Source organism: Monodon monoceros, unplaced genomic scaffold, assembly GCF_005190385.1.
Source record: "Monodon monoceros isolate NGI ecotype Baffin Bay Population unplaced genomic scaffold, NGI_Narwhal_1 Super_Scaffold_2, whole genome shotgun sequence".
NCBI lineage: Eukaryota > Metazoa > Chordata > Mammalia > Artiodactyla > Monodontidae > Monodon > Monodon monoceros.
The window spans coordinates 46,897,732-46,925,028 of NW_021703776.1; the positions used below are offsets into that span (position 1 = coordinate 46,897,732).

General features: G+C 38.1%; 1 protein-coding gene across 1 annotated transcript; it reads left to right on the top strand.

Annotated features, from left to right (window-relative positions):
- The first annotated feature begins 45 nt into the window (after positions 1 to 45).
- PON2 (paraoxonase 2) lies at positions 46 to 25,884 on the top strand. Its single transcript, XM_029233924.1, has 9 exons — positions 46 to 206; positions 8,122 to 8,192; positions 15,009 to 15,064; positions 18,706 to 18,871; positions 19,409 to 19,535; positions 20,978 to 21,178; positions 23,764 to 23,845; positions 24,568 to 24,696; positions 25,266 to 25,884. The coding sequence occupies exons 1-9, from the start codon at positions 133 to 135 to the stop codon at positions 25,422 to 25,424; spliced, it is 1,065 nt and encodes a 354-aa protein (XP_029089757.1). The 5' UTR covers positions 46 to 132; the 3' UTR covers positions 25,425 to 25,884.
- The last annotated feature ends 1,413 nt before the right edge of the window (positions 25,885 to 27,297 follow it).

The window sequence follows — 27,297 nt, forward strand, 5'->3', positions numbered from 1 at the left end:
CCGCGGCCTCTGAGCAGGAACCGGGCTCGCCGACCTCGGGGCGGAGCGCGGCCCGCGCGCAAGAGCCGGACCGCGGGCACCGCCCACAGTGCTCCCGGGCCCGGCCGAGCTAGGCGGCGCGGCTTCCGCGCCATGGGACGGTTGCTGGCTCTGAGCTTGCTGGGGATAGCGCTGGCGCTCCTGGGCGAGAGGCTCCTGGCGCTCAGGTAGGTGGGGGCCTCTCGGGTCCCCAGGCTCAGGGTGGCAGGGGCTGCGCGCGAGCGGGGACCCCGGAGCCGGCGGCCACGTAGGACCTCTGCATCGCTCTGCTCCTCGGCCGGCGGAGCTCCTCCACCCCAACCCCCAGCCGCCACCAAAACCCGGCACAGTTTGGGCTGAATCGCGAGACTTCATAGCGAGTTTGTAAGCTTTTGCTGCGCACCCAGGTCTTTCTTACCTAAGTTGACAAGCGAGTGCTTTGCGATTTACCCAGGGGCGAGCCTAGTGCTTTAACTTGAAAACAAAACTGTTACTCATTCACTGAAACTTTAATTATAAAGATTTATTTCAGGTCATTGGTGCTGTTTCTCTTTGTTGCCCGAACCAGCCTCCGTCTTTAATAAAGTTGTTTTCCGTCTCTTCCCTGCAGAGTTTGAGAAACTCTTCCTCTGCTCTCTAATCTTGGCACGGTTGATCAAAGATACTTGAGATATTCAGCTATTGTTCTTACATCACTTCCTTATTTATCTCTTCGTCTGGGAACACCGAAGCCAGAATGCCAAACAGGATACGCCTAGTCTATCTCATGTTTTAGTTATAAGGAAAAAACGTGGGTGATCAGACGTCGTAGTCTCTAAATTATCAACTCAACTTATGTTAAGCCTCACGCGAAAGAATTCCAGAAATGTTGAGCACCTTCTCTGTACGCTGTGCACTCTTAGCCTCCTGTAATAGAGTAAGGCACCGTCCTTACCTTTAAAGAGTTTACCCTATTAAAGGGAAGGAGAGAAATAAATCAAATAGATAAATTAGGATGTTCAGGACAGGTACAAACCAACCCCTGCTGGCTTAAGGAGGAGAAGTTACAACGCCTGAAGGTGGAGTTCAGGAGGAAGAGACATCTGACACTAGCCTTGAGGGATGGGTGAAACACAAATGGGGATGAAGGAGGCAGTCCCAGATGGAGAGTGCAGCGTGAAGAAAGGGAATGGCGGGGGAAGTTTAGATTTGAGCGGAGCATAAAGTTAAGGGATGAGAACAGTAGGAGTAGGGTTTTGAGATGGTTAAACCTACGTTGAAAAATTGGGGCCTGCATAGATAGGCCAAGGGGAACTAGCAATGTTTGTTGTATGTGTTTTATTTTTTTAAACAGGAACCTGTTTAAACCATCTAAAGCATAACCAGTTGGGCTGTGTAGAGATGTCCTGGGAGGCTGGATTGGAGTAGAGCAGTGGTTCTCAGTCCTGGCTGAGCCTTAGGGATCTACTGGAGGCCTGCTGTCTGGGCTGCACCCCCAGCAGTTCCAATTCTGTTGCTCTGGGTGGGGCCCAGGCATGAGTATTTTTTATTTTAAAAAATTCTCCTGATAATTCTAACATGCAGTTAGAGTTGACAAGTACCAGAATAGAGAGCAAATAGACCTGGGGAAACTAGTTAAAGTCTTGCAGTAGTTTGGCCCAAACTCTGGAACCCCAGGGATGAGGGGTAAGGCCAAGGTGATACTGTAGTTTCCAGCTCTGCTGTCTTAGCTGCAGCTTCATCTGCTCATAAAGGGATGCCAGGAGGAGGAACAGTGTCTATGCAACAGGAAGCATCAGAGTTGGAGGAGGAACATTTACTGGTAAGAAATGGACATGTTGAGCTTAATTTTCACATTATATAAATGACCATCCTGCTCTGCAGAACGTTATTGAGTTGGGTGATTTTGTATGATCTGTCCAGCTCTTGGTTTCAAAGGCAGGACCACTAAAGTTCTCAAGCTCATTAAATTATCCCTAAACTTCAAACCACCAGTGTTTCCATAAGTTGAAGTTTTCTCAATTAGTCAATTTTTTCTTCTTACTAATCTTAAGGTTTTAAATTTAAATCCCTTTAACTGATAAATGTAGATGCAAACCTAAGAAAAAGTAAATAAAGCTTATTTAATTTACATAGAACGCACCTGCTAGATGATTTAAATTTGAATGTATCTTTTCTTTATAAAGACTTGACTATAATAAACTTTACTGAGCAGTGACTTCATAGGGTTGTAACCTCATTGGACAGTTGAAGCCTTATAGTGGCTGATGTGAGAATGTTGGGGTGAATGATGGGTGGCTAGATCTAGCAAATAAAAATGTAGGACACCCAGTTAAATTTGTATGTCAGATAAACAACAAATCATTTTTTAGTATATGCCTATCCCATGCAATATTTGGGATATAATTAGACTAAAATAGTATTTGTTATTTATCTGAAATTCAAATTTAACTGGGCATCTTGCATTTTATCTGGCAACCCTATGAGTGCAGAACATCAAGTGCCTGCTACTTACAAAGTTCGGTGGAGTGCTTAAATGCATATTTCTCCTTTCAGACCCTTAGAGTATTTTGAAAAGCAGCATGTTCCCACCTCCACATAAAGAAAGGCTCTTCAAAAACAGGTTTTTGGTTTGTTTTTTTCTCTCGTCTGCTGCCTTCTATTTCATTATTCTATTTTTAGAGATGGCACTTTGGCACTCAGGTTATTTCTCTCCCCCAGGGTGCCCACTTAAATTTCAACTTGGATTTCAGATAAACAGTGAATGATTTTTAGTATAAGTATGTCCTGCATGGATAAATGGAATCAAGGTTGTCTCTTTCCTTCTGAACTATAACTGGCTAAGGTTCCCAGGGGAGGATGGCATGTCATACCCAACTTTTCCACTCCTCCCTCGAGGAGCAATAAAGGAAAAAGTAGAAATACAAACATGTCCCCAGGCAAGTGCTCCCTGTTGCAAAGCACACACCCTTGAATGAATCATGAGACTTGAGTATATCAGAGACCTATGCCTGAGCAGGAACTCGAAATACAAGCATCTGAACTTTTGCTTGTTGCTTGACACCTTTTATGACAGCTCCACCAAGAAGCTAGCTATCCAGTTAGCTTTTGAACACTTCTGAAGGGGCAGACTTGTTTTCAGCCACCATCCTCCTTATTTATTGTGTGACTACTGTGTGCTGGTCTTTGTATTGAAACTGTCAGCAGTTCATTATATTAAACTAAAACTTATATTTACTGAAATTTGGAAAGAAAGCCCTTTTACCTTCCTGCTTCTTCCAGTTTTCATATATGTCTTCCTTCCTATATTATACATAATATTAACTGAGGCTTGGAGAGGCTGCCTAGTTAGTTCAGAAGTTAGTGCCAAACCTGTGCTCTAAGCCAGGTCTTCTGTTTCCAAATACAGTTTGTCCCAGCTCCACCATGGCCTCCTCTCTTCTCTGCCATTGGAGCAAACTTTCCCCAGCTTTACAAGCCTAAGCACAAATTCTTAAGTAAGAGCATTACAGGGGACCAAGGGGTGAATTTCAAGGGGTTTTACAAGTCTGTTTGTGAAAGATAAAGCCCCAGTTTGTCTGAATATAAGTCTGTACGTAAAAGATAAAGCCCCATCAGTGGTTTGTAAGTTCAAAGGCACTGAGATATGGAACAAACCTGGTAGTAACACTGTGTTCCCAGTTTGCTCAAAGCATATTGGCACACCAAACTGGTGCATCCTTACTGCTACCACATGATGAGGCAAGATAATCAGTAACCGCCCGTGACCCATTCCACTTTGGATGGGTAATGCCTTTTCCTGAGTGAAGGAAATAGAGATTCATTTCATGGTAATGACTGTTGGTTAAGGGTTCATGCTTTGTAGCCAGGTCGCCTGAATTCTCCACTATTTACATGAGACCTTGGCTTTTATTTCACCTTTCTGTGCCTCAGTGTCTTAATCTGTAGGATGGGGATAATAGTACTATATGCTCCATATAGGGGCTGTAAAAAATAAATGAGTTCATTCTTGTAAAGTGCTAGAACAATGTCAGACATGTAGTAAGTGCTCAATAAAGTTACCTATGATGACAATGATGTTGGAGCAGGGGTTCTTAGATTTTTTTGTGCCATAGATCCCTTTGGTAGTTTGGTGAAGCTTTGACTCCTTCTCAGCAAGCATCATGTTTCTAAATGCCTAAAATAAAATACATAGGATTACAAACCAAACTGGAATACTATCTAAGTTACTACTAATTTAAATACTTAAATTCTATTGCCAAACTATTTAAAAGATCTAATGTAGGATATAATAACATGGCCTTCTTTATTAAAGCCTTAAGTAGATCTAGAAGTAGTTGAATACCTAACAGATACTGTGAAGCAGAGATGAGTATAAATGGTATTTTGAGATCTCTACAACAACTAAAATGTGATGAAACAATGTAATTTCTGTTAGTGACAGAGTCACAGGTCCTGCTAGTAGAAAGCTCAGTGCTTTGTTGCCTACACTCATCATCAAAAGAAATACTCAGTTTCAGTCAAAGGTTTAACTAAAGATGTGTTTTTTCCCTCCATCAGAATTCAGAAACCCCTGAATTTTACCCATGGACTCTTTGAGGGTCACTGGACCCCAGATTAAGAATCATGATGTACATGTTTCTGATGGGGGTCATTGGAGGAATGATTACTGGCTCAGTTGAAGGAAGGCAGTATGCATTCTTTCATGTATTATACCTATCATATACTCGTAACTAAAAGGAAAATAACCAAGTTCTAATGAAAAGGAAAAGGAAAGTGAGAAAAACAAAAGGAACCTAGAACAAAGAAAGCAAATAGCTTTCATCTAGAGTGTCCATTTTAATAGACTAGTAGTGGTGGCCTGGAACATTGTGTCTAAGCTGGAGCTGAGTTAAAGAGAAAGAGTGCTGTAATTGATTAGCAATGTCTGCATGACAACAGAGTGGCAACTGCCACACCATCTCTGATCTAGTACGTTCATAAGCATGCTGTAGACATAAAGTGTTAGGGAGCAAATAGGCTGCTGCAAAAATATGACTTATTTGTGTTTGTATCTCTTATTTATTTATCTGTTTTTGGCATTAATATATGTAGGCTTATTGATCTGCTAGTCCAAAGAGTTTGTATAGCTTTCATTTGTATATTCTCCAAACTTCTTAAATCTGTTATCATTTAGGAGTGCTTTCAGCTGCAAGTAGCATACATCAAATTAATGGTAGCTTATACGTATTGAAGCTTGCTTTTCTCACTTGATACAAACTCTGTGAGTCATTCATCCTAGAGCTTGTCCACTGAGTCAGTGATCACATCAAGAAATTAGGTTCTGATGTTTTTGTTCTTTGATCCTCCACTGTTGGCTTTGTGTCCTCATACTTGTGTTAAGGATGCTGAATGATTGCTGTAGTCCCAAGTACCACATATATGGTCAAATCATGAAGAATGGAGGAGTGTTGCCAGTTAGCTCTCTTCCTATGTCTGCCTTTTCTACCAGTAATAAATTTATCTTTCCCAAAAGCCTGGGTCATATGATTACCCCTAAAGTACAAAGGGGGCTGGAAGCAAATATTTGGCTTGCCTGCTTCTGCAGTGAGAAAGAGCAAGGAAGAAAGGGGTGTGAATGGCTTTAGGTTTGTTAGCTAATAGGATCTGCCACTCTGGAGTACAGAAGTCCACTAATGAGTAGGGAACTGATAGTTCTGCCAGGCAAAAAGCCTAGCAGTTTTCTACTGAAAGTCTTGATGGGCCACAAAGGATGGAAGCAAAATCCTCTCTCTTTAATCATAAAGGAAACACAAGAAAAAATGACTTGATTAACTAGCAACAGTCCTTGTGTTACTCTTCAGTTTTAATAGCGGGCAGTCTGCATATCTAGAGATAATATTGTACAACTAAACTAGCTGATGAAGATCGCCCTGTTAACAAAGTGTGATCATCAGTCATTGATGCAAACCTAAGTTGACTGAAAAATACCCCACACCAAAGTGTCCAAACACATATGAATTTTATTTTATCCATAGAATTTTTTGAGAAAGTTAGATGGTAATCAACATTACCCCATCTTTGTTTAGTCAAACGGGCATAAAAGTAAGTTGTATAAAATTGACACCCAAACCAGCACATGATACAGAAACTTGATGAAACTTCAGCTGTGACCTAATGACTTAAATTTACATCTGTTTCTGGAATCACACAATGTCAATAAACCTTGGAGGTCATTTAGTCTCATCCTTATTTTTATACATAAAGAAGACTAAGGCCTGCAGAGATTAATTGACCTGCCGAAGGTCATGCAGTCTTGCTGTTATGACAGAAACGTGGTCTCTTCTCCCCTTTCTGAGAAAAATACAACAGCAGATTAGAGCCTCTGGGTGGAACTTCCTGGCTGGGTGCTGAACTTCAGGGAAGTCATTTTCCTCATCTCTAAAATAGGGATAATGGTACCTACTTCTTCGGGTTGTTTTAAGAATTAAATGAATTCATTCAGGTAAATCACATAAAACAGTGGTAGGCTCAATACATGTTCTCCCTTCTTAGTATTTATTTCCTTTTACCACCCATGATTATCAGCAGCATCCTCCTCACTAGTATTACTGCTACAACTTATGTTAGGCTAAGTGTACTTGTTCTCGCCTTTAAATCACTGCTGGGACTCGCAGACTTGAGATTTTTTTGTATTTTTTTTTTTTACTGCTTTATTTAAATTTTTTATATGTTATTTGCTTTATTTTTTCTATTACATTAATATATTTTATATCTTTTTTTTTTTTTTTTCGGTACGCGGGCCTCTCTCTGTTGTGGCCTCTCCCATTGCGGAGCACAGGCTCCGGACACGCAGGCTCAGCGGCCATGGCTCACGGGCCCAGCCGCTCCGCGGCACGTGGGATCTTCCCGGACCGGGGCACGAACCCGTGTTCCCCTGCATCGGCAGGCGGACTCTCAACCACTGCGCCACCAGGGAAGCCCTATATCTTTATTTTATTCATTTATTTTTATTTTATTGCTTTATTGCTATGTTGTTTCAAGAAGTTTAACAGTATTTGAGTTATATGATTCCAAATACATACTGATTAAAAGTTTAATTGGAAACGTTCATATATATATGGATATATATATATATGAATCGCCAAAATATATAGTTGCCACCACCTGTTGGTAATTCTGGGTTGTCCAGGCCTCGGCTTCTTCCATCTCGCCAAGAAACCAGTAGCCTTCCCCATTTTCGGCGTCTAGAAGTCCAAAGCTGGCAAGGATATGAATAGGAGAGAGACAACTGGCAAATTGTCATGTCTCTTAAACGTGTGGTACCTGTGAACCACTTTGAAACATGTAAGCTACTCTGCAGGCACGCTTGTCATTCTTTGTGGATGTGGAGAACAGAAAGAGAAGGTGAGCCAGTGAGAGGAGGGAAAGCCTTCAAACAATAGAGCCCAGATGTGTTTGCCCACCCTGCTTGGTGGCCCTGTACTCCAGGGTGGGAAGGAGGAGGGAACATGCTTTATTAGAATTCAACATTTTCTCTTTATTCCTTCACTTCCGTTTTTATGAAATTACAACAGCAAGTAGTTTGGCTACAGTAGTTGGTGCTCTCCAACCTCCTCACCCCAATAAACAGTCATGGGGATGGGACTTTCTCCACTTGTTTCTTAATAACTATTTATGAGGTGTCTTCTGTGAGCCAGGCTCTGAACAATGCCATTTTCTCTCGGCCTGCTTTCAGTCACTGTGTCATTTTGCAGAGGGTGTGGGCATTTTATAGCCCCTCTGGGTCCTCAGAAGGAAGACAGGGCTTCTGGTTCTACATCTGAAGCTCTTCCCACAACACAGGAGCTGTGAGAAATGGGACCTGGTGCCGTGTTTACATTTGCATAGGAACTTGCATTCCAAGTTGTATTTGTTGAATTATTGGCTTCCTTTTACGACCCATGTTCACATATAGAACTTTGTGATATGCATTTTTATTTTAACTTCATTTCTGGTGCTATTTTATGTTCCTACCCTTGTTTTCGGTCTTCTCTTTTATCTGCTTTAGATTTATGCTGTGTTTTATGTATTGCTGTAAGCCTCTTTAAACCCTTTCTGCTACAAAGCAGGGAATATGTAAACAGATAGATTTTTTTTTAACAGGAATCGACTTAAAGCCTCCCGAGAAGTAGAATCTGTAGACCTTCCAAACTGCCACCTGATTAAAGGAATTGGTAAGTCAGAAAATGCTTGTTACACAGCTTACATTCCTTGGCCCACAACACTAGAAAACTCATTAACAGTATTTTGGCACATAATTACTGTTTATCAGAGGAAAAGTCACATTAAATCAGCAAAAACCTTTTCAGTCAATCTCTTTTGATCTCATGCACCCTGTATTTCTTCTTCTCTCTCTCACTGTGATTTATTATTTGTACAATCCTATGTTTTAGACTTCTTGCTTGCTTAGTGACTGCTGAATTCGTTTTGTCATCTGTGTTCTGTATTTTGTCAAGTCTGTATTTTTGTCAAGTCTGGATTATGTGTGGCCACTGAATTCTGTGTACCATTAGCCCAGGAGTCAGCTGGTGAAGGTAAGTCAGAAGGAAGAGAAGTTATAAAACAGAAAATAAGAATCTCCCAACAGGGCTTCCCTGGTGGCGCAGTGGTTGAGAGTCTGCCTGCCGATGCAGGGGACACAGGTTCGTGCCCCAGTCCAGGAAGATCCCACATGCCGTGGAGCGGCTGGGCCCGTGAGCCATGGCCGCTGAGCCTGCACGTCCAGAGCCTGTGCTCCGCAATGGGAGAGGCCATAACAGTGAGAGGTCCGCGTACCACACACACACACAAAAATCTCCCAACATAATCTCCACCCACCACAAATATTACTGAGCCATGAAAAAGAATGAAATAATGCCATTTACAGCAACATAGATGGACCTAGAGATTATCATACTAAGTGAAGTAAGCCAGACAGAGAAAGACAAATATCATATGATATCACTTATATGTGGAATCTAAAAAAATTATACAAGTGAACTTATGTACAAAACAGAAATAGACCCACAGATATAGAAAACAAACTTATGGTTACCAAAGGGGAAAGGGAGGGAGGGATAAATTAGGAGTTTGGGATTAACATATACACACTACTATATATAAAATAGATAGGGGCTTCCCTGGTGGCGCAGTGGTTAAGAATACGCCTGCCAATGCAGGGTACACGGGTTAGAGCCCTGGTCCAGGAAGATCCCACATGCTGCAGAACAACTAAGCCCATGCGTCACAACAGTTGAGCCTGCAAGCCACAACTACTGAAGCCCGCACATCTAGAGCCTGTGCTCTGCAATAAGAGAAGCCATGACAATGAAGAGCCTGCACATCACAATGAAGAGTAGCCCCCACTCGCCACATCTAGAGAAAGCCTGTGCGCAGCAATGAAGACCCAATACAGCCAAAAATAAATTAATTAGTTAAAATAAATTTTTAAAAAATAAACAACAAGGTCCTACTGTATAGCACAGGGAACTATAGTCAATATTTTGTAATAACTTATAATGGAAAAGAATCTGGAAAAGAACACATATATAACTGAATCACTATGCTGTACACCTGAAACTAACACAACATTGTCAACTATACTTCAATAAAATATAAATAAATAAATAAATAAAAATCTCTACCTCCCACAAAAATAACCTCAGAGATAGAGTTTCTGTTTTATCCTTTCTGGTATTTCCAGTACAAATGCAAACAAATATATGCATATACATTTATATCTATTGTTTTCACAAATGGCGTCTTAGTATAAGATTATATTCTGTAACTTGCTTTATTCTGAACACAGTGTGAACAGATTTCCACATCAGCACATGTAGATCTACCTCATTCTTTTTAATATTTGCACGTACCATGATTATTTACCCAGTTCCTTAATGCACATTTGAGTGGGTATAGTTTTTTGCAACTACAAGCAAGTCAGTGAGCTTCATTGTACATATAGCTCTTGCATTTGTTTATCTGAAGGATAAATCTTTAATAGCGGGATTATTGTTCATTTAGCACATATGTTTAAAGTTTTGATAGTCTTTGCTAAATTGCTCTCGCGTTGGCAACGCTAATAAATTCAGTACCCCATGTTTATAACCACATTCACTCCAGACAGGATTCATAATGCTCTTTTATCAAAAACAAAGTAGTGAGCCTTTTCTGGATCACACAAAGAAGGCTTCCATTTCATGGAAGCTATTTGTTTTCAGAGAAGCCTTTTCTACTTCAGAGCTTCTTTCTGCCCACGGCGCCTCCTGTACACATCTGTTTCCTCTGTGCTCTTGTCCCCTTTTCCCATTGCTACTTCTGTACTTTTTCCCAGTCCTATCTCCCTTCACAAGACTCCTTGACTTCTTTCTCCTGGGGTTTCCCCTCTTTGTTTATTGCCCAAACACTTAGCAGGAGGATACAAACTCAGTGTCAAATACCAGATTGTCCAGATTGGAAAGGTCTGTGCTGGATAATGCAGAGCGTCCTAGAATTAAGGTTGTCTGGAGTCCCAAAAAAACCCAGCAACTGCATCCTGCCTTCTGGCCGCAATCACGAAGAGCCCCCTTGGAACTGGTCACTAAGCAGAAGCCAGATGGCATCTGGGAGGGACGTACAGGTTGGGAGGCTGAGTCAGTGATCTCGGAGGTTACTTTTGCTACTGAGTTAATAAATGTCAAATTATTAAACAGCCCTTGGCCCTGTGAAGTCCACCTTCTGCGAATTCAAGTCTCAGAGTAGACAATAGGGCACAGCCAGACACATTACTGGACAAACTGCCAAGTGTATTGCTGCTACAACTCACTGGAATGGAGGGCACCTCAGAGAAAAACAAGTCCAACAACATTTGTATTCTGAACAGGCATCTGTCTGTGTTTGTGACCTTTATGTTGTGATGTGTGTGAGCTGCTGTCTGGAATTGGGAAGAATGAGGAAATATGTCACCTATGGCCCCTCTTGTGGAGTGTTTAATGCCTCTGAGGCACTTCAAAAGGCAACAGAGCGAAGACGATGAGTGATTAGAAGCACATTTGGGATACATTTTTAGATCTCATTAGAACTGTGCTTTTTCTCTCCCCCTTCTTTGCTTTTGCTCTGTGGTTAGCATACACTAACATTCGTTGAATGCTATGTCAGTGATGCATAATGGTTAATAATAGCTTGTGGTTATATGTTTTTAACAACAGTTGCTTATTCAGTGGTCTTTGACTACAAAGGAATAACAGGGCATACTTTCCCATAGGCAAAAGCAGTGTCTCTTGGTAGGCAGCAGGAGTAGAGGGGTTCTATTTTTTAGTTTCCACTTTGGAAACAGTAGCAGCCATGCAGTTGAGGCCAACTAATCCCTCCAAGAGGTAAGGGGACAGGTACATCCCCTGTCCCCCGAGTCCCCATCAATACAAACATACACACACACACACACACACACACACACACACACACACACACACATAAAATAAGGCTACATTCACCATGACTAGAAATGAACTCTTTGCAATTCTTAGGTGCTTTATAAGTATCATATCATCTCATGTCTTTCTGTTTTAATAAGTAATAATCACTACCACATATCATACAGGATGTGTGCCTTCAGGGGGTCAGAAAGTAAGCTCACTATTTATTCTATTTTTTTGTATTCCTTTCCAATGTATCTAACAGACAGAAACTAGCATTTGGTATAATATCGACATCTAAATAATAAAAATTATAATTAAAGAGCTATTTAACTCTATTTGAGGCTTAAAAGTTTAAAACATTTTAAAATGTCTTTGAAAATACTGGCATTCAGAGTCCTGGACTAAAACAAAATTTTGAATGGATTATTTCTCTTGAGTTAATAAATGATTTTATACACTTGGCAGTCAAGATCTTTATAATAACTGCTGCTTGAGAAGTTTTTTTTTAAAAAGCATTAAAGTTTATAGCCCTTGTTGTCAAGTACTTTACAATCTACCTATGAAAAGGAAAACAGAAAAACCCACTATGTGAGATATAGACATATTTTTTCTTTTTATAGCAGATAAGAACCTAAGGCTCAGAGAGGTTAAATAACTTTTGCAATTTTTTTCCCAATATAGTATTTTCTCCCAGAGTGATTAATACACACATCTGATTAATGAACCAAAAACGTGGAAAATAATAGGCTACATTACATTTTGGATACTCTGTTGGGTATGGCAACGGCTGATTTGCTGTTATAAAGTTACAATAAGTAACTTAGAGAAGAGAGAAATTGGTTCTATTTTATGTGACAGTCCAAAGATAAGCAAATGACCTAGGGTGATTAGATGATTCTACTCCATGTGGTCATTCTGGAACAAAGGCTGATGAAGCAACACAGCTATCTTCAACATATTGCTTCCATCTTGGTACAAGACTAGAGCTCCAGTTGTTGCCATTTCCCAGCAGGAAGGGGTAGAAAGAAAATTTACATGGATATTTTTATTTTATTTTACCCAGTAGTTGCAAGTAGTTTACCTTGTACTCTCATGTCCCATTAACCTGAACTCAGATTAATGGCCACCTCTATCAGCAAGAAGGGGTAGAAAATGTCTGTAGCTATGTTGCCGTGTACCTGTAGCTGAAAAAAAAGAAGGGGAGTATGGATACTGGGGAGCAGCTGGCCATCTCTGACACAGATAGATAATTGCTAAAGGAATAAGAAGGGATCAAAATCAGATATGCTAAGTTAGAAGACTTTCCAGAGAAAGAGTGTTTGAAAGAAAAGTACAGGATATGAATTGATGAAGATCTTGGTGAAAGGCATGGAAGCAAACATTTTGGGGGAAAAGCCAACATATGTAATTGACCACAGTTGGATTTACAACGTAAAGTATCTTCAGAGAGGAACCAGGGGATGGTTCTGACAGAGAAATTTCATTAAATGCTAGGTTGTATTTTTTCTATGCATTTTTAAGTCAGAACAAAAGACTTGAATCCCAGCTTCCCAGTTTGTGACCTTGAACAATTTACTTAACCTTTCAACGGCTCCATATTCTCTAGTCTAAAATTAGAGATAATAATATTGCTTCTTAGAGTTACAAAAATTATATGAATTAACATATGTAAAGTACTTATAAGGAGCCTGGTTCTTGGTAAACACTTAATATATGTTAGTAGTTATTACTGTTACTACTCACACTACTACTATTTCTATTATTGAATTAGAGGAGGAAAAATTAGGTGTTATGAGATGATAAAAGCCTACTGTCATAACGGCTATAGAAATAAAGATCGGGGAGTAGATCTGGAAAATATTCTAAAGAAAGCTACAGATATGACTTTTTTTCCTTGGAATTAGGCAACGGGATTAAACAGAAAGAAGCAGCAATGTGGTTGACATGAATATATCTTTTAAAAAACATTGTTCTTTTCTTATTAAAAGAATATGATTATTTGTAGAAATTTTTAAAACAAAGAAAAGTATAAAGAAGAAAATCACTCATAATCCCACCACCCAAAAAAACATTGTTATTTTTTTCTACATATCTTTTCTTTGTCTATGTGTGTAAGCATGCGCACGTTGAAGTTAAATTGTCTTAAATGATTTTTCAGGAACAACAAATTTTAATTAACTGAGCTCCTACTCAATGGATCTAGAAAGCAGAACTTAGACTAGAATTCTGTGTGCAGGTGTGTGTGTGTGTTCGTGTGTTTGTGTATGTATACATGGTGAAGCATTCCTTGGTCCTTGCTCTTTATCAGTTGAGAAACACCATGGCACTAGAATCTACAGGTTTTTAACTTTTGGGCGGTATCACAGACCCTTTTTTTGAATCTGCTGAAAGCCAAGAACCTTTTTCACAGAAAATGTCTTATCTGTACATACACAAGGCATTTTGCATTGCATAGAATTTCAGAGGGCTCATAAACTCTTTGAAACCCATGTGTGGTTACTTAGGGATCCACAGACCTCAGGTTAAGAACTCAAGCATACAATACTTAAACTTTTATCTCTCTTCTTACTGAGAAGCAAGCATATGGGTCATCTTTATGAAGTGAAGTTTTGGGCTTTTTTTTTGTTTTGTTTTGCTTTTCTCCACTATGATGGAGCCAGCAACACTGGAGGCGGCCAGCCAAATGCAAACTCAGGAATCAAAGTCCATATAGCTGGATAGATGCTGTTTGTTTTTGACGACCTAGAAATAATCGTGGAGAAATCCTTTGGAGAGGGCTTAAAGTGGAAGGTTGGATTTTGTGGACTCAGAGCATGTGTCATGATTTGGCTTAATCTAAGCCATTTTTATTCCTCTTTTCTTGTGTTTGGGTCTATTATCTGTCTGTGGAATTTACACAGTGAGACCACTGGCAAGGTCTTATGTCTAATTATTTGCTGTGCTGTGTGGAGTGTACTGCAGACAATCGATAAACAATCAATAGTAATTGTAGCCTGTTTCAGAGACACTGTTAGGAGTTTCACCTGGCTTAGGTGCATGGTATTTTTCATTAATCTTCTTTTGCTAGTTTTTTTCCTGTAATTTAAAGCCTAAATTTAAAGATTAAACAGAAAGCTTTCTTCGATTATGAGAACAAGCAGGCATTGTTTTTTAAAGAGGGACTATATAATCCCAGGTGTTTTATCTCTGTTAATGAGAGAAAGTCTGTGTTTGCTTCCGATTGAGTGAGCCGAGAAAGGGACAAGAATATTTGCATGGTTAAATGAAGATGAGCCCTTCATTCTGAAAGTAATATTCCCCTGATGTCAATTACTTTTGTACAGACATCTGGATGTTTATCATAAGAGTGTACAGATGTCAACTTTTTCGGTATTATAGCTGGAAATGTGGTGATTACTTGACTTTGATTTGAGTAGACATAAAATCTCTAACATTTAAAGTCAGAAGTTCACTGCAGGAAAGGATTTAGACTGACGTTTATTAAAGAGAGTGGTTCCTTGGAAGAAAAAATCGGAACCATTCTGAAAGATACAGATACTGATAAAGTAAACAAAGCTCTACCTAACAAGTCACAGAATTCGAACATGACATTTATCTATTTCTTGAACTTAACAGAAGCTGGCTCTGAAGATATTGACATACTTCCCAATGGTCTGGCTTTCTTTAGCGTGGTAAGTATCTTCCTTCCCCAGTCTCAGTGGAGGAGGTACAAGGGAGTTTGATGAGGCCTTCAGAGCAGTAACTTGTTTTTAAAGTTCCTCAGTTTCAAAAAAAAAAAAGACAGGTCAAACAGGATCTTGGAAATTTTCCTCCAGCTCCTCTGAATGTAGGGATGAAAAAGTCTTTGCCAATTGATTTATTGCTCTTTATGCTCCCACTGGCTTGCACTAAAATATTCCAATGCAATCTGTGTTCTAAAAGTTTGTTATTAAAAAGGGTATTTGGGGCATTATTGTGGATATTTGATACTACATTATGCTATTTTAAATACAGCGTCTAACTTTCCATTAGATATTCAATTTGAAACTAGTATTCTTGCTGTTATTATTTATTTTCAAACAATATACCAACTTTCCTAGACAAAGGCCAGTGCTTTTGCTTTCTTTCTTTTTCCCCAAATAGCCTAACGTAAGTGGAATGTCATTGACTGAGCTTATTTATACCCTTCACTTTTGCCTTAATTTTTATAAGCTGAAAAATAACAACCTTTTCAGGCATACATTACAAAGACTTTAAAATTGATTGGCCTGAGTGATGCTAGGCTACGCCAATATGCATTCTAATTAGAAAATTGTATATGTGGGCCAAGGAGGAAGTTCTGACCACCTCTCTCTCCTCCCTGGCGTGGGCCAAGGTGAGGGACCTTGGCATCTTCATGGATTCAGTTTTTCTTGAGAAAGAAGTATCCAACTTTGAAGGCAGCCTGTAGTTATTCTGTTCCCTCTCAGCAGCCATTATTTTCAGGCACTGAGACTCAGGAAAGATGTGAAAAACTTGGAGATGCTTCAGAAGAGAGTCACAACACTAATAAAATAGTTGTCAGACTTATGAGAAAGGTGAGAGAACTCAGCTGAGATGAGAATGAGGGTTAGAACACTCTTCAGGTTCCTGATGGTTTTTATATGAAAGGCTGTGAGTGGCTGGTTATTTACCACAGAGGGAGAAAAGAAATACTGTAGACTTTAGCAGAAACATTGATATTTATATGGATTGGCCAAAAAGTTTGATCGAGTTTTTATCTCATCTTACGGGAGAACCCGAACGAACTTTTTGGCCAGCCCAATATTAAAACTATGGCTTTAAAAGTTTTAGTTAAGGGGCTTCCCTGGTGGCACAGTGGTTGAGAGTCCGCCTGCCGATACAGGGGACACGGGTTCGTGCCCCGGTCCGGGACGATCCCACATGCCGCAGAGCATCTGGGCCTGTGAGCAATGGCCGCTGAGCCTGCGCATCCGGAGCCTGTGCTCCGCAGCGGGAGAGGTCACAGCAGTGAGAGGCCCGCGTAACGCAAAAAAAAAAAAAAAAGTTTTAGTTAATTACCTACACACAATGAGTAAAATGACATTTCTAGGAGGACTCTGGGTTTGTGTAGAAGCACATGCTTGCACACATATCTTATATTCTTCGGAAAAAACACTGAGACTCCTAGTCAACATTATTCATAACTAAAATGCAAATATCCAGAGTAGAGTAAAAGGCAGTTGCTTTTTTTTTTTTTTGCAAAGAAGCTGTTTTCAGAGATTTGCGTAATCCGGAAGTCACCTATTTCAAGATTTTCTCCCCACAGGAATAAATCTGAATTAGGAGGGGTGAGGTCTCCAAGCACAATACATCTACAGCCATTTTAGCTGAGAGGTTTAATATAGTCACAGTGATCTTGTAGCCAAGTCAACAGAATTTCTTCTGCTTGTTTTTCTCTTATCCTTCCTTGGTTATATGACTTTTCTTTTCTTTTCTTTTTTTCAAATTTAGAAACAATCTCATTTTACTGATTTTTTTTTAATTTACTCAGCATTGTCTCTAATATTTCCCAGAATGCACTCCTTTCTAAATGAATAACTCCTACATCATAGCATTTGTTTATTCTTCCAAGCATTGTAGCCAATTAGCCCATCCTATTCCACAGTTACAGGCTTGAGGGGCATCTCAAAACTAACATCACACTGAATGAGGAATTAGATGACATAGAATAGAAAAAAGATTTAAATGACAGTGTGAATGTACTTAACACTACTGAACTGTACACTTAAAAATAGTGAAAATGGTAAATTCTCTGTTATGTATATTTTACCACAGGTGGAAATAAAATAAAATTTGAAAAAGAGAAAAAAGAGGTTAAAATGATAGGGAGTATTACAGTAATTCTGGAGAGTTATTACATCCCTGGTAGAGCTTCCTGAGCATTGAAACCCTATCATTTATGGGACATTAATAAACAATAGAGATTATTAACCACTGAATTGGCACTGCCATGTAGCAATAGCATAATTGCAGTTTATTCTACTTGTTGGGCCTTGAAGTTGTGTAATTTTGATAGATATTTTTTAATTGGAGAAAATTTCTATTAAATACAATTTGTGCATAAAGTGAGATTTTTTGGGTACTCTTTTAAATTTGCATAAAGTATGACTTGAAAGATTTAAAAGAGAAAAGACCTCGATTATTTTAGTGAGGGCTGAAAAAGCATTAAGTGAAATTCAACTCTCATTCCTGATTAAAAGCTCCAAAAAAACTAGAAGTAGAAGGAAACCTTCCAGAAACCTACAGCAAATACCATTCTTAGTGGTGCAACATTAACTGCCTTCTCATTAATGTTTAGAAAATGAAGAAAATGCCCTAAAATACTGTAACCATCAGTAATCTACTAGAGCTCTTAATAACCCAAGAAAACAAGAAAAAGAAATTTGAGGTAGAAAAAAAGACAAAACTGACATTATTTTCAGATAGTGTGATTACCTGTTTTTTAAACAGTCTAAGAGATTCACCTAACATACTCTTAGACCTAATAGGAGAGTTGAGTGATAGGGTTGTATTCAAAATGAACATATAAAACTCAATGGCTTTCCCATGCACTAGGAAAAAACAAATAGAAAATGTAATACTACTACTACTACCAGTAATAATAAGGTTCCATTTGAACAGCAACTTAATTTCCGAAATTTATACAGAAAAATAAATGAGCAGAAATATTTAAGACTCTTTTGGAAAGGTAAAGCAATGTGGTGTGGGATGTGAGGACTTGCCACATATATATACATATTGTATCTTATAAATAAAGCTATAGTAATTAATAAGTGGCATATTATCACAGGATTTAGACATGAGTCCAAACAGACCAATATGTAAACAGGGATCTAGTACATGATAAAAGCAACATTTGGAATCAGTAGGAAAAGGACAGACTGACTACACGCCAAGCACTGATCCAGGCCTTGGGGTCTAGCAGTGAACAAATGAGACAAAGTCCCACCTCATGTTACAATGGGGAGAGAATGAATGTGTGTCAGATAGTGGCTTATCCCCGCCCTCAACTCTGTGTTATCTCCCAGTCCACCAACCTTCTGGTTACCCTTTGAAGAGACTAAACCCTTAGTCTTCTGCCTCAACTCAGAAATATCAGTTATTGTTCAGCTTTCAGCCTCCCAGCTTCCAATTATTATTTTTTTATATTGTTTCCTCTCTGCTCTCTTTGTGTTTGCAGGTTTATGCCACCACCTTTAGCCAAAGTCTCTATCATTTATTTATAGTTGCCACTTCAGTCTATAAAAATACTTAAGCCTTTATATTTAACTTTTTCCTCTGTTTTAAAAAGGGTCTAAAATGTCCAGGCCTCCACAGTTTTGCACCAGATAAGCCTGGAGGAATACTAATGATGGATCTAAAAGAAGAAAACCCAAGGGCACTGGAATTAAGAATCAGCCGTGGATTTAATTTGGCTTCATTTAATCCACATGGTATCAGCACTTTCATAGACAGTGGTAAGAGCTGATGAGCTACCAACATTAAAAAAAACTTACAATGGTTTGCAAATGACTGTGGAAAATATATTTGGATCATATCTGTAGTAAGAGAACAATTAACTCATGAATTACTTCTGTATTCTTCATACAAATAAGTCCATTATTTGCCTCTTCAGCTGGCAGTAAGTTATACTACATTTAGAAATTTCTAACGGTTAACACCTGAAAGAATGTTTAGATTTCATAACCTTTTCAAATATCTATTATCATTACATTGAAAAAGAGCTATATTTGTGAATTAAACTATTAACAGATTATTCATGAATTCTGTATATGGAGTGGGAAACACTCTTTCTTAAAGGTCAGGGGACCAATGATCAGAAATAACACCAGACAGACAGTGATGGGAAAGACGGGGAAGAAGAATGATCTGTTAGGTCGTCTAACAGCTTATACATTCAACCTTTCCTTGCTTGTGGTATTTAAATGTCAGTGTCTGCCCAGAGGTCCTATGGTTATGTCTTGTAAATTAACTCTGTTCTTTCAATTCTTTAGATAACACAGTTTATCTCTTTGTTGTAAACCACCCAGAATTCAAGAATACAGTAGAAATTTTTAAATTTGAGGAGGAAGAAAATTCTCTTTTGCATCTAAAAACAATCAAACATGAGCTTCTTCCAAGGTAATTAGTCCTTTTGTTCATTCTCTGATTTATCTGTAGCATTTTCAGATATTCCCTATGATGGTCCTTTCACCTTTTGTAAGAGCTGAAATACACATATACACATAAACAAATATATGTATTTATATGTGTATGTGTGTATACATAGTTTCCTTGCAGAGCAGGGAAAGTCGATATCAGTGTTCTATGTGGGCTCCCTTGAGAAATAAGGAAATGCTGGACTACCGAGGATTTGCTCTTCAGGGACATCTTGAGAGTAGAAGACAAACCTCACCATTTTTCCTTCTGTCACCTCCCATTTCAGATGACTCATCATCCAAATAGTAATAACACCTGTCCTGCCAAGGAAGAGTAGTCTGCTTTATATGGAGTTTGTATGCTTAGTATGGGACTGACAAGAACTGTTTTCACAAGGTAGCTGTGGGCCAATGGTCCTGCAGAATTGGAAGTGGGTCACTGCTATTTCAAGAACATAGAGCTAGTTGATAATGTGACTAAAAAAGAATCATGTGCCCCTCCCCGGCTCAGCTGCATCTTTTAAGTTTGAACTTGATGAATATTTTTAATTTCTGTTACTTCCCTATCTAGGACTTAAGTGTGTAACTGCCAACCATTCTTCCAAAAATTCAATTCATAATAAACAGGAGCATAAGTACCATCCAGGCAGCCTTTGCGTTAGGGCGCTGTTTCAGAGAGGGGACCCACCTTCCCTGTAGCTCCGTTTTTCCTTTAACAAAGGAGAAAGCCGCTCTTTCAGACATTTTTGCATAGGGTAATTGGAATTTAAATTTAATAACACCCTTACCTAATTGGTTTTAAAAATGTAATTGTTCTTAGCATATAAATCTCTCACCTGAAGCATTTCACTATGGCAGTTTCATCATTCATCTCTCCGTAAGTGTTTATTGAGCGCCTGTTCGTTCTCGGCAGGTCGGCTTTGTGAGTCAGGTAGAAATTGAACAGTCAACCTTAGTTTGACTAATAACTAAGCAAAGGAACTCAGGAAAATCCAGCAACTGAGAACATGGAAGCTACGTAAATGTTATTGACAGCCCAATCAGCTCACCAGCCAATGAGGCTCCACCGAGCTCTCTCCCTTGGACAGCTCTGTCTTTTCGTATTGTTGTTAAACCCTACATTTCTTGCTGTCAAAAAACACACTCTGTTGGCACCAAGTTCTTTTTCCTTTTATAATAACCTGCCATAATTGCTAAATGACCTGTCTTCAAATTACCTGGTACCATAAAAAATTGTTCTCAAGCAAATGATATTGTAGTAGATTACATATGACTATAGCCATGTGATTTTAGCTGAGTTTTTCCTGGGAAACCTCTCACCAAAAATTTAAAGCACATATTATGTAAACCTTCTGGAGACTTAATCTTTAACACTGAGACCAACTGGCTTTTTATATTCTCTCACATGTTATTTTTCTCTTCCAGTGTGAATGATATCATAGCTGTTGGACCAGCACATTTCTATGCTACCAATGACCACTATTTCTCTGATCCTTTCTTAAAGTATTTGGAAACATATTTGAACTTACACTGGACAAATGTCGTTTACTACAGTCCAGATGAAGTTAAAGTGGTAGCGGAAGGATTTGATTCAGCAAATGGGATCAATATTTCACCTGATAAAAAGTATGGTCTCTTATAGAAGTATTTTCATTTCTTCTCAGTCATGGTGCTGGGCCAAATTCTTTACTTTGCTTTTTTGTTTTTTCAATGTAGAAATAGCTTACTTGATATTTTTGGTCTATGATAAATATACTATATATAATATTTACAAATATTACTATAATACTACAATATAGAATACATATATGTAATATATTATTAAATAGATAATGTTTTATATAAAATATATACATATATGTACTATATATTTACATGTAATATATAAATATATATTTATATACAGTATATAAATTTGGTATATATCCTTGTAGAGTTTAATTTTATAAATGTAAATTTTTATAAAATGGGTTCATATTTATATATACATATTAAAGTATTAGGTAGGTGTTTTCCTTTTAAATAAATATATCATTGTTTTATTGGCTGCATATTATTCCATTTTCAGGATGACTGTAAACTAATTTAACCAATTCTCTATAAATGGATATGTAGGGGTTTTTTTTTTTCTGTATAAAAACCATTTTTTATTTCTCATTTACCACTGAAACTTATCCAAATATTTTTAAGGAAAAACCCCCCAAGGGAGAATTACATACAGCATAGTGGTTAAATCTTCAGATTTTGGAGTCATATAGACCTAGGTTCAGATGCCCACTGGGCACTGGCTAAATGTGGGGCTATGAGCGCCTCCTCTTTGCACATTTGTGCAAGTGTTTCTGTAGAACAAACCCCTCAAAATAGAACTACTCACTTAAAGGGTGCTCCTTTTAAATGTTAACTTTAATAGATACTGCCAAATTGCCCCCCCAAATTATCTCACTATTTTTATATGTCCAACTGTAACCTATAGGAAGGATATTAAAGTCTTTATTAACTTTCCCTTTTACTACCTTAGCACACTGAACAATTTAAACTACTACAAATATAACATGAAATAAATCTGGCATTCTGTGACAACTAAATGTCTATTTTCATGACAATTTCTTCTTTCTTGTTGATTACAGAAAAATGAATAGAGAATCATTTAATTTAAATTGTCTATAACTGACCCAATCCAACCTCTCCCACCAAATCTGTTTTTCTCCTCAACTCTCATTTTTCAGTTATGACAGTCAAACTTTCCAGTCACCCAAGCTAAAAATAATAACAATAGGGCATCCAGCTTTAACTCCATCTCTCTCACCATTCCTATTCAGCCATTGAGCAGGTCACATTGGTTCTATCTGTGCTTCCGTCCCTGACCCTCACCCCCTCTTCCTTCCCATTGACACCTGCATGGTTCAGGTTCTCACCCTCTCTGGCTGGAGTATTACACTTTCTTCCCACTTGTTTTCAGTCCACTTCCATTTTTCGCACTGTTGCCAACTTTGTCTTTTATATTCCCCTGCCCTTTCAAGATCTCCAAAAGAGGGACCTCTGTCTGCTTCATCTTTGTATCCTCATACTGAGCACAGCCAATCACAAAGCACATGGTTAGTAATTGTTGAACTGACCATTTGTTATCATGCCACTCTGTTATTCCAGAAATTCAGTGGACCCCAGTTGCTTATCAAATCAAGGCAGGCTAATGGGTTGGACTTTCTTTAATAAGCTAGTTCCAACCTCCCTCTTCTACTGTTTCCACACTTACTACGCTTTAGACAAGAACTCATTATTTTGCAAAACTGCCTCTCTTATTCTTGCCCCTGTGCCTTTGTTCACATGTTTTCTTTTGCCTAAAAGGTGCTTTGTCCTCATATCCTCAAATCCAGTCTCTCTTTCCATGTCCACTGCAGATGCCCCCTTCCTTTGTAAGCCCTTCTGTTTTTTTAGGAGTTAGAGATTTCTTCAGTTTCTAGACCTGAAATATGTCTTATGGTACCAATCATGCTGTATTATTTGTTTAATATGTCTAAACCATCTGATCACCCCCAACACACTACAAACTCTTCAGGAGAAAAGGCTGCGTCTTCTTCATGTTTATATCTGTCACAACACTGAGTTCATGGCTTTACACACTATAATTGCTCAATAGAACAGTTGCCATGGAACAGGCAATTCAATGAGAAAAATTACCGTGAAGCAGTCCATTAATTCACCCTCCTTAGATACAGACAGACTGTTCTGAATAGATGCTTACTTCTAACTCTTACATTTCTCAATATGTTAATAAATATTTATTAAATATTAAGTATTAATATTCTAATAAAATGTGTTCCGTTTTATACCATATGTTTCTACATGTAAATGATCCCTTGAAATATCAAATTATATTGTAGGATGTAAAAGCTTTTTTTTGGAAACCAAATATTTGTTTTACTGTCCTTTCAGTGGCAAATACCACAGACTTTATATTTTAAATGATATCCTACATTATTTTTCCTTACAAACTTTTTGAAAAATAATTTAACAGTTCCATGATTGTTGTAGTGACACTGAATTGATTTTGAAAGCTTACTTTTTAAATAAAAATTGACCTTTATCAAGCATTCCTTGAGAGCCCATCATTGATTAACTTCTTGGCAGGTTATTAAGACTTATTCGTCATACTGTGTTAATGAAGCTTTATATTAGCCTGGGGCTCTAACCAGTATGTCCTTCCTGCAAAGGTACATCTATGTTGCTGATATATTGGCTCATGAAATTCACGTTTTGGAAAAACACCCTAATATGAATTTAACTCAATTGAAGGTAAAATATTTCTTTCTATATCTAAAGTAGACATTAATCTTGAAATTACATAGTTATACTATAACAATTCCTCACTTAGAACAGAATAGCCAGTGTTGCTATTCTGGGTTTTTCACTGCTTCCTCTCTGTAACTGGCCAAGTCTCTTGTTTCCCCACAATCACAAGAACTGACTGATTACAAGCAGCAGTGTGCTGGGAGGGATATTTGCCTCAGATTTAGAGCCCATTCCATGAAGTACTGACGGCACCTGATGAATTCCAATAAGAATTTTCACAACTGGAAAGACTAATAGATGAATTCTGAAATGAAGATTTATACAAGTTGTCAGTTCTTTCAATAATAAATGAAGGTAGAAATTGGGTTCCACACCATTATTATTTTCTTCCTGCTTGACAACACATATTTTAGATTGATTAAGAATTTCCCTTTTTGCTTTGAATGAATTCCTTGAGCTAACTGATCACTGTGCATCTTTTAAGGGGAAAGGAATTCATTTTTTAGAGAGATTGATTATTGCCCCAGCTTTCTTAATTTTAGGAAAAATGAAAAGTGACTCTAAACCAGCGTATTAAATTTATTTTAAGCAATATTGGTGTTAAAGGGTGGAAGCAGGAGATGGGTGAAATTTCCCCATATGCATAGGGGCAAGAAAGTTTAGCCCTAAATTATTTAATCAAATTTCTCATGGCATTTAGATATTGACATTTTTTCATTTGGAAGGTACTCAAGTTGGATACACTGGTGGATAATTTATCTATTGATCCTTCCTCGGGGGACATCTTGGTAGGCTGTCATCCTAATGGCCAGAAGCTCTTCGTTTATGACCCGAACAATCCTCCCTCATCAGAGGTGTTTATATTTTTTAGTTTTTCAACCTTAATTATTCAAGTCCTTTTAAACTAATAAATACCATAAACTTATGTGGTGGTTGGTTTTGTAATTGCTTTAAGCCAATAATTGGCAGAATTTCACATTGTTCAAATACTTTTAGAAAGGTAGTCTTTTGATGTATTAAATTATGGTGGAAACTAGTCAAAAGACCTTTTTATAAAGACATGTGCCCTCCTTGTGTGGTATCCTGGCAATTTTTTAAATACCTGGCTTATTGTCAGCTCTCCACATGTCACTACTTTTGTTCGTGCTAAAGCAGTGAGAAAGTAGGCACATTCGTGTGCAAGTATTTCTGTTAATGCTCAGTTACTATAATAACAATCCTGTGTTGGCATGCAATAACTAGATGGTTTAAGAAAGTACTTTCTTTGAAGGTTTAACAAAGTAATTGAAACATTAAAAAAACTGGCAACTGCTATTTTCAACAGCATATCCTCTTAATCATTGGGTCTTTGTGGAAGATTATTGGTGACTGAGTGACTGGGTGGATGGTGGTTCTATATTAATCGTTTGTATCTCCTGAATAGGTTCTCCGCATCCAGAATATTCTATCTGAGAAGCCTACAGTGACTACAGTTTATGCCAACAACGGGTCTGTTCTCCAGGGAAGTTCTGTGGCCTCGGTGTATGATAGGAAGCTGCTTATAGGCACTTTATACCACAGAGCCCTGTATTGTCAACTCTAAATGGTCCTTTTGCTATGCAGGCATGCTATCTTCTCTTAACAATTTTCTATGAATTGCTAATTCTGGGGGAGTTTAACCAGCAACGTTGACCCAGAAATGTATGACATGTATAGTAAATTTATTTCAGTAATGAAAGCCCCCCTTCAGTTCACATAGCACTTTTAACGCAAAAGGAAAGTGAACAGTTTTTAAAATTGCCAAGTAAAGGTGAGAGAAGAGAGCTGCTTTCAGTAAAGTGAATACACTTTGCATAAAATAAGCCTGCTTTCCAACTGCCAGAGCATGAATTCCACTGAAACAGGGTAGATTATATTTCCTTAAAATGTAAGTGACCTCAGCTCCACCAGTGTGACCACTGTGACTCAGAACTACTGATAGGTAACATGTTTTGATGTTTTGTACTTACATCTTTGTTTACTATTAAAGAGTTGGAGTTATATTAAAGACTAACTAAAATCCATGTTTTGTCTGTGCTTAATTCTCAAGGCATATCCTCAGCGGGGGAATGAGAAAGTGGCCACTTCTTTGTGGGGTTACCTTGGGATGTGCAGGCATGGCAATACTAATTTTTCTCAGCTGAAAAACTAAACTATTTGAATAAAATAAAACAAAGAATAACTAAATATGGCAACTGGAATTCTCAATTAATATGGAGTATTCCATCAGCTCTATTTCTTAATGGGAGCCCAACTTGCATACAAAGAGGAGATAACAGGTTGGAGCTGGAAGGTCAATCATGCCACCTCCTTATTGAACACAGCCGTGAACTTCATCAGGTGAGATGAAGTCAACTATCCAGGCCGACATGGTTAATCCCAGCAATGTCAGGATCAGGGTCTGCCTCATAGAGAAGCGTTCTTTCCACTCACTGTACCTCCTGTAAATTCATCTTAAACCCTGAAGAGAGACTTTCACATGTCTCTTTCCATTGTAACTTATCAAAGCACTTCACTTTTCATACTCTCCCCCATCTTTAGCATCATTATAATCAAAATATTTGTCAGTTACTTATAAAGTGAAAGACAATGCATTAAAAGTGGTACATTCATTATCTCATTTAATCCTAATTACAACCCTGAGGGAGTATGTACTGATATTATATCACTGTTAACATTTCACAGATGTTCCAGGTCACACCTGGTAAGGGGTGGCTCTCAATCTATTTCTGATGTCAGAGGCTGTACCATTATCCGCTGCATGATGCTTCTGCCATGGAACTAATGAGGATCTCGTTATTTACTCTTCTTCCTAATATATAGTTTCTTCTGTTTTTATAGTTATCAACTTGAGTTCTGCTTTTCGATGGATCATTTAAAGACTTAAATGTAAATTGCATAAGTATTCTTAATCTTGGCCCCTGTCCATTTGGCCTGTGTTCTTATTTACATTTTTAAATAGTCTGTTACTAATGTATATTGGATGTATTTCATGCTAAAATAATCATTTTCTCTGTTTGCATTATTCATGGAGAAAACATTAAGTCACAGGTGAATAAAGCAATATTAAATATTATTCATTAGGGATCCAAAACCAAGAAGCATATGCTTTAGATTTTAGACTATGAGCAATGCCGATCTAAAAAGCTACATTCACGAAAAGTACCAGAATACAGTAGGCATAAGATGGACTTTCTTCCATTGTATTTATTAGAAATTTTATTTGGACAAAAGTAAATAAAAGTTAATAGGCACATGTATTATTTATCTTAGAATTTAAAAAAAGTTAAAAAAAAAATAAACTCTGGTTTTTGGCCTCTATGGGCCATGAGGGATTCATAAGTATATTGTGCACCTATTTATGGTGATCTTACTGGGATCATACACTGAGTAACAATTTGGTTGGTTATTAAGAGGTCAAATCATTCAAAAGGGCT

Coding starts and splice junctions, on each gene's coding strand:
- PON2 (XM_029233924.1), top strand. CDS start 133: ATGGGACGGTTGCTGGCTCTGAGCTTGCTGGGGATAGCGCTGGCGCTC. Junction 8,193..15,008: donor CCACCTGATTAAAGGAATTG/GTAAGTCAGAAA, acceptor TGAACTTAACAG/AAGCTGGCTCTGAAGATATT. Junction 18,872..19,408: donor CAGCACTTTCATAGACAGTG/GTAAGAGCTGAT, acceptor TCAATTCTTTAG/ATAACACAGTTTATCTCTTT.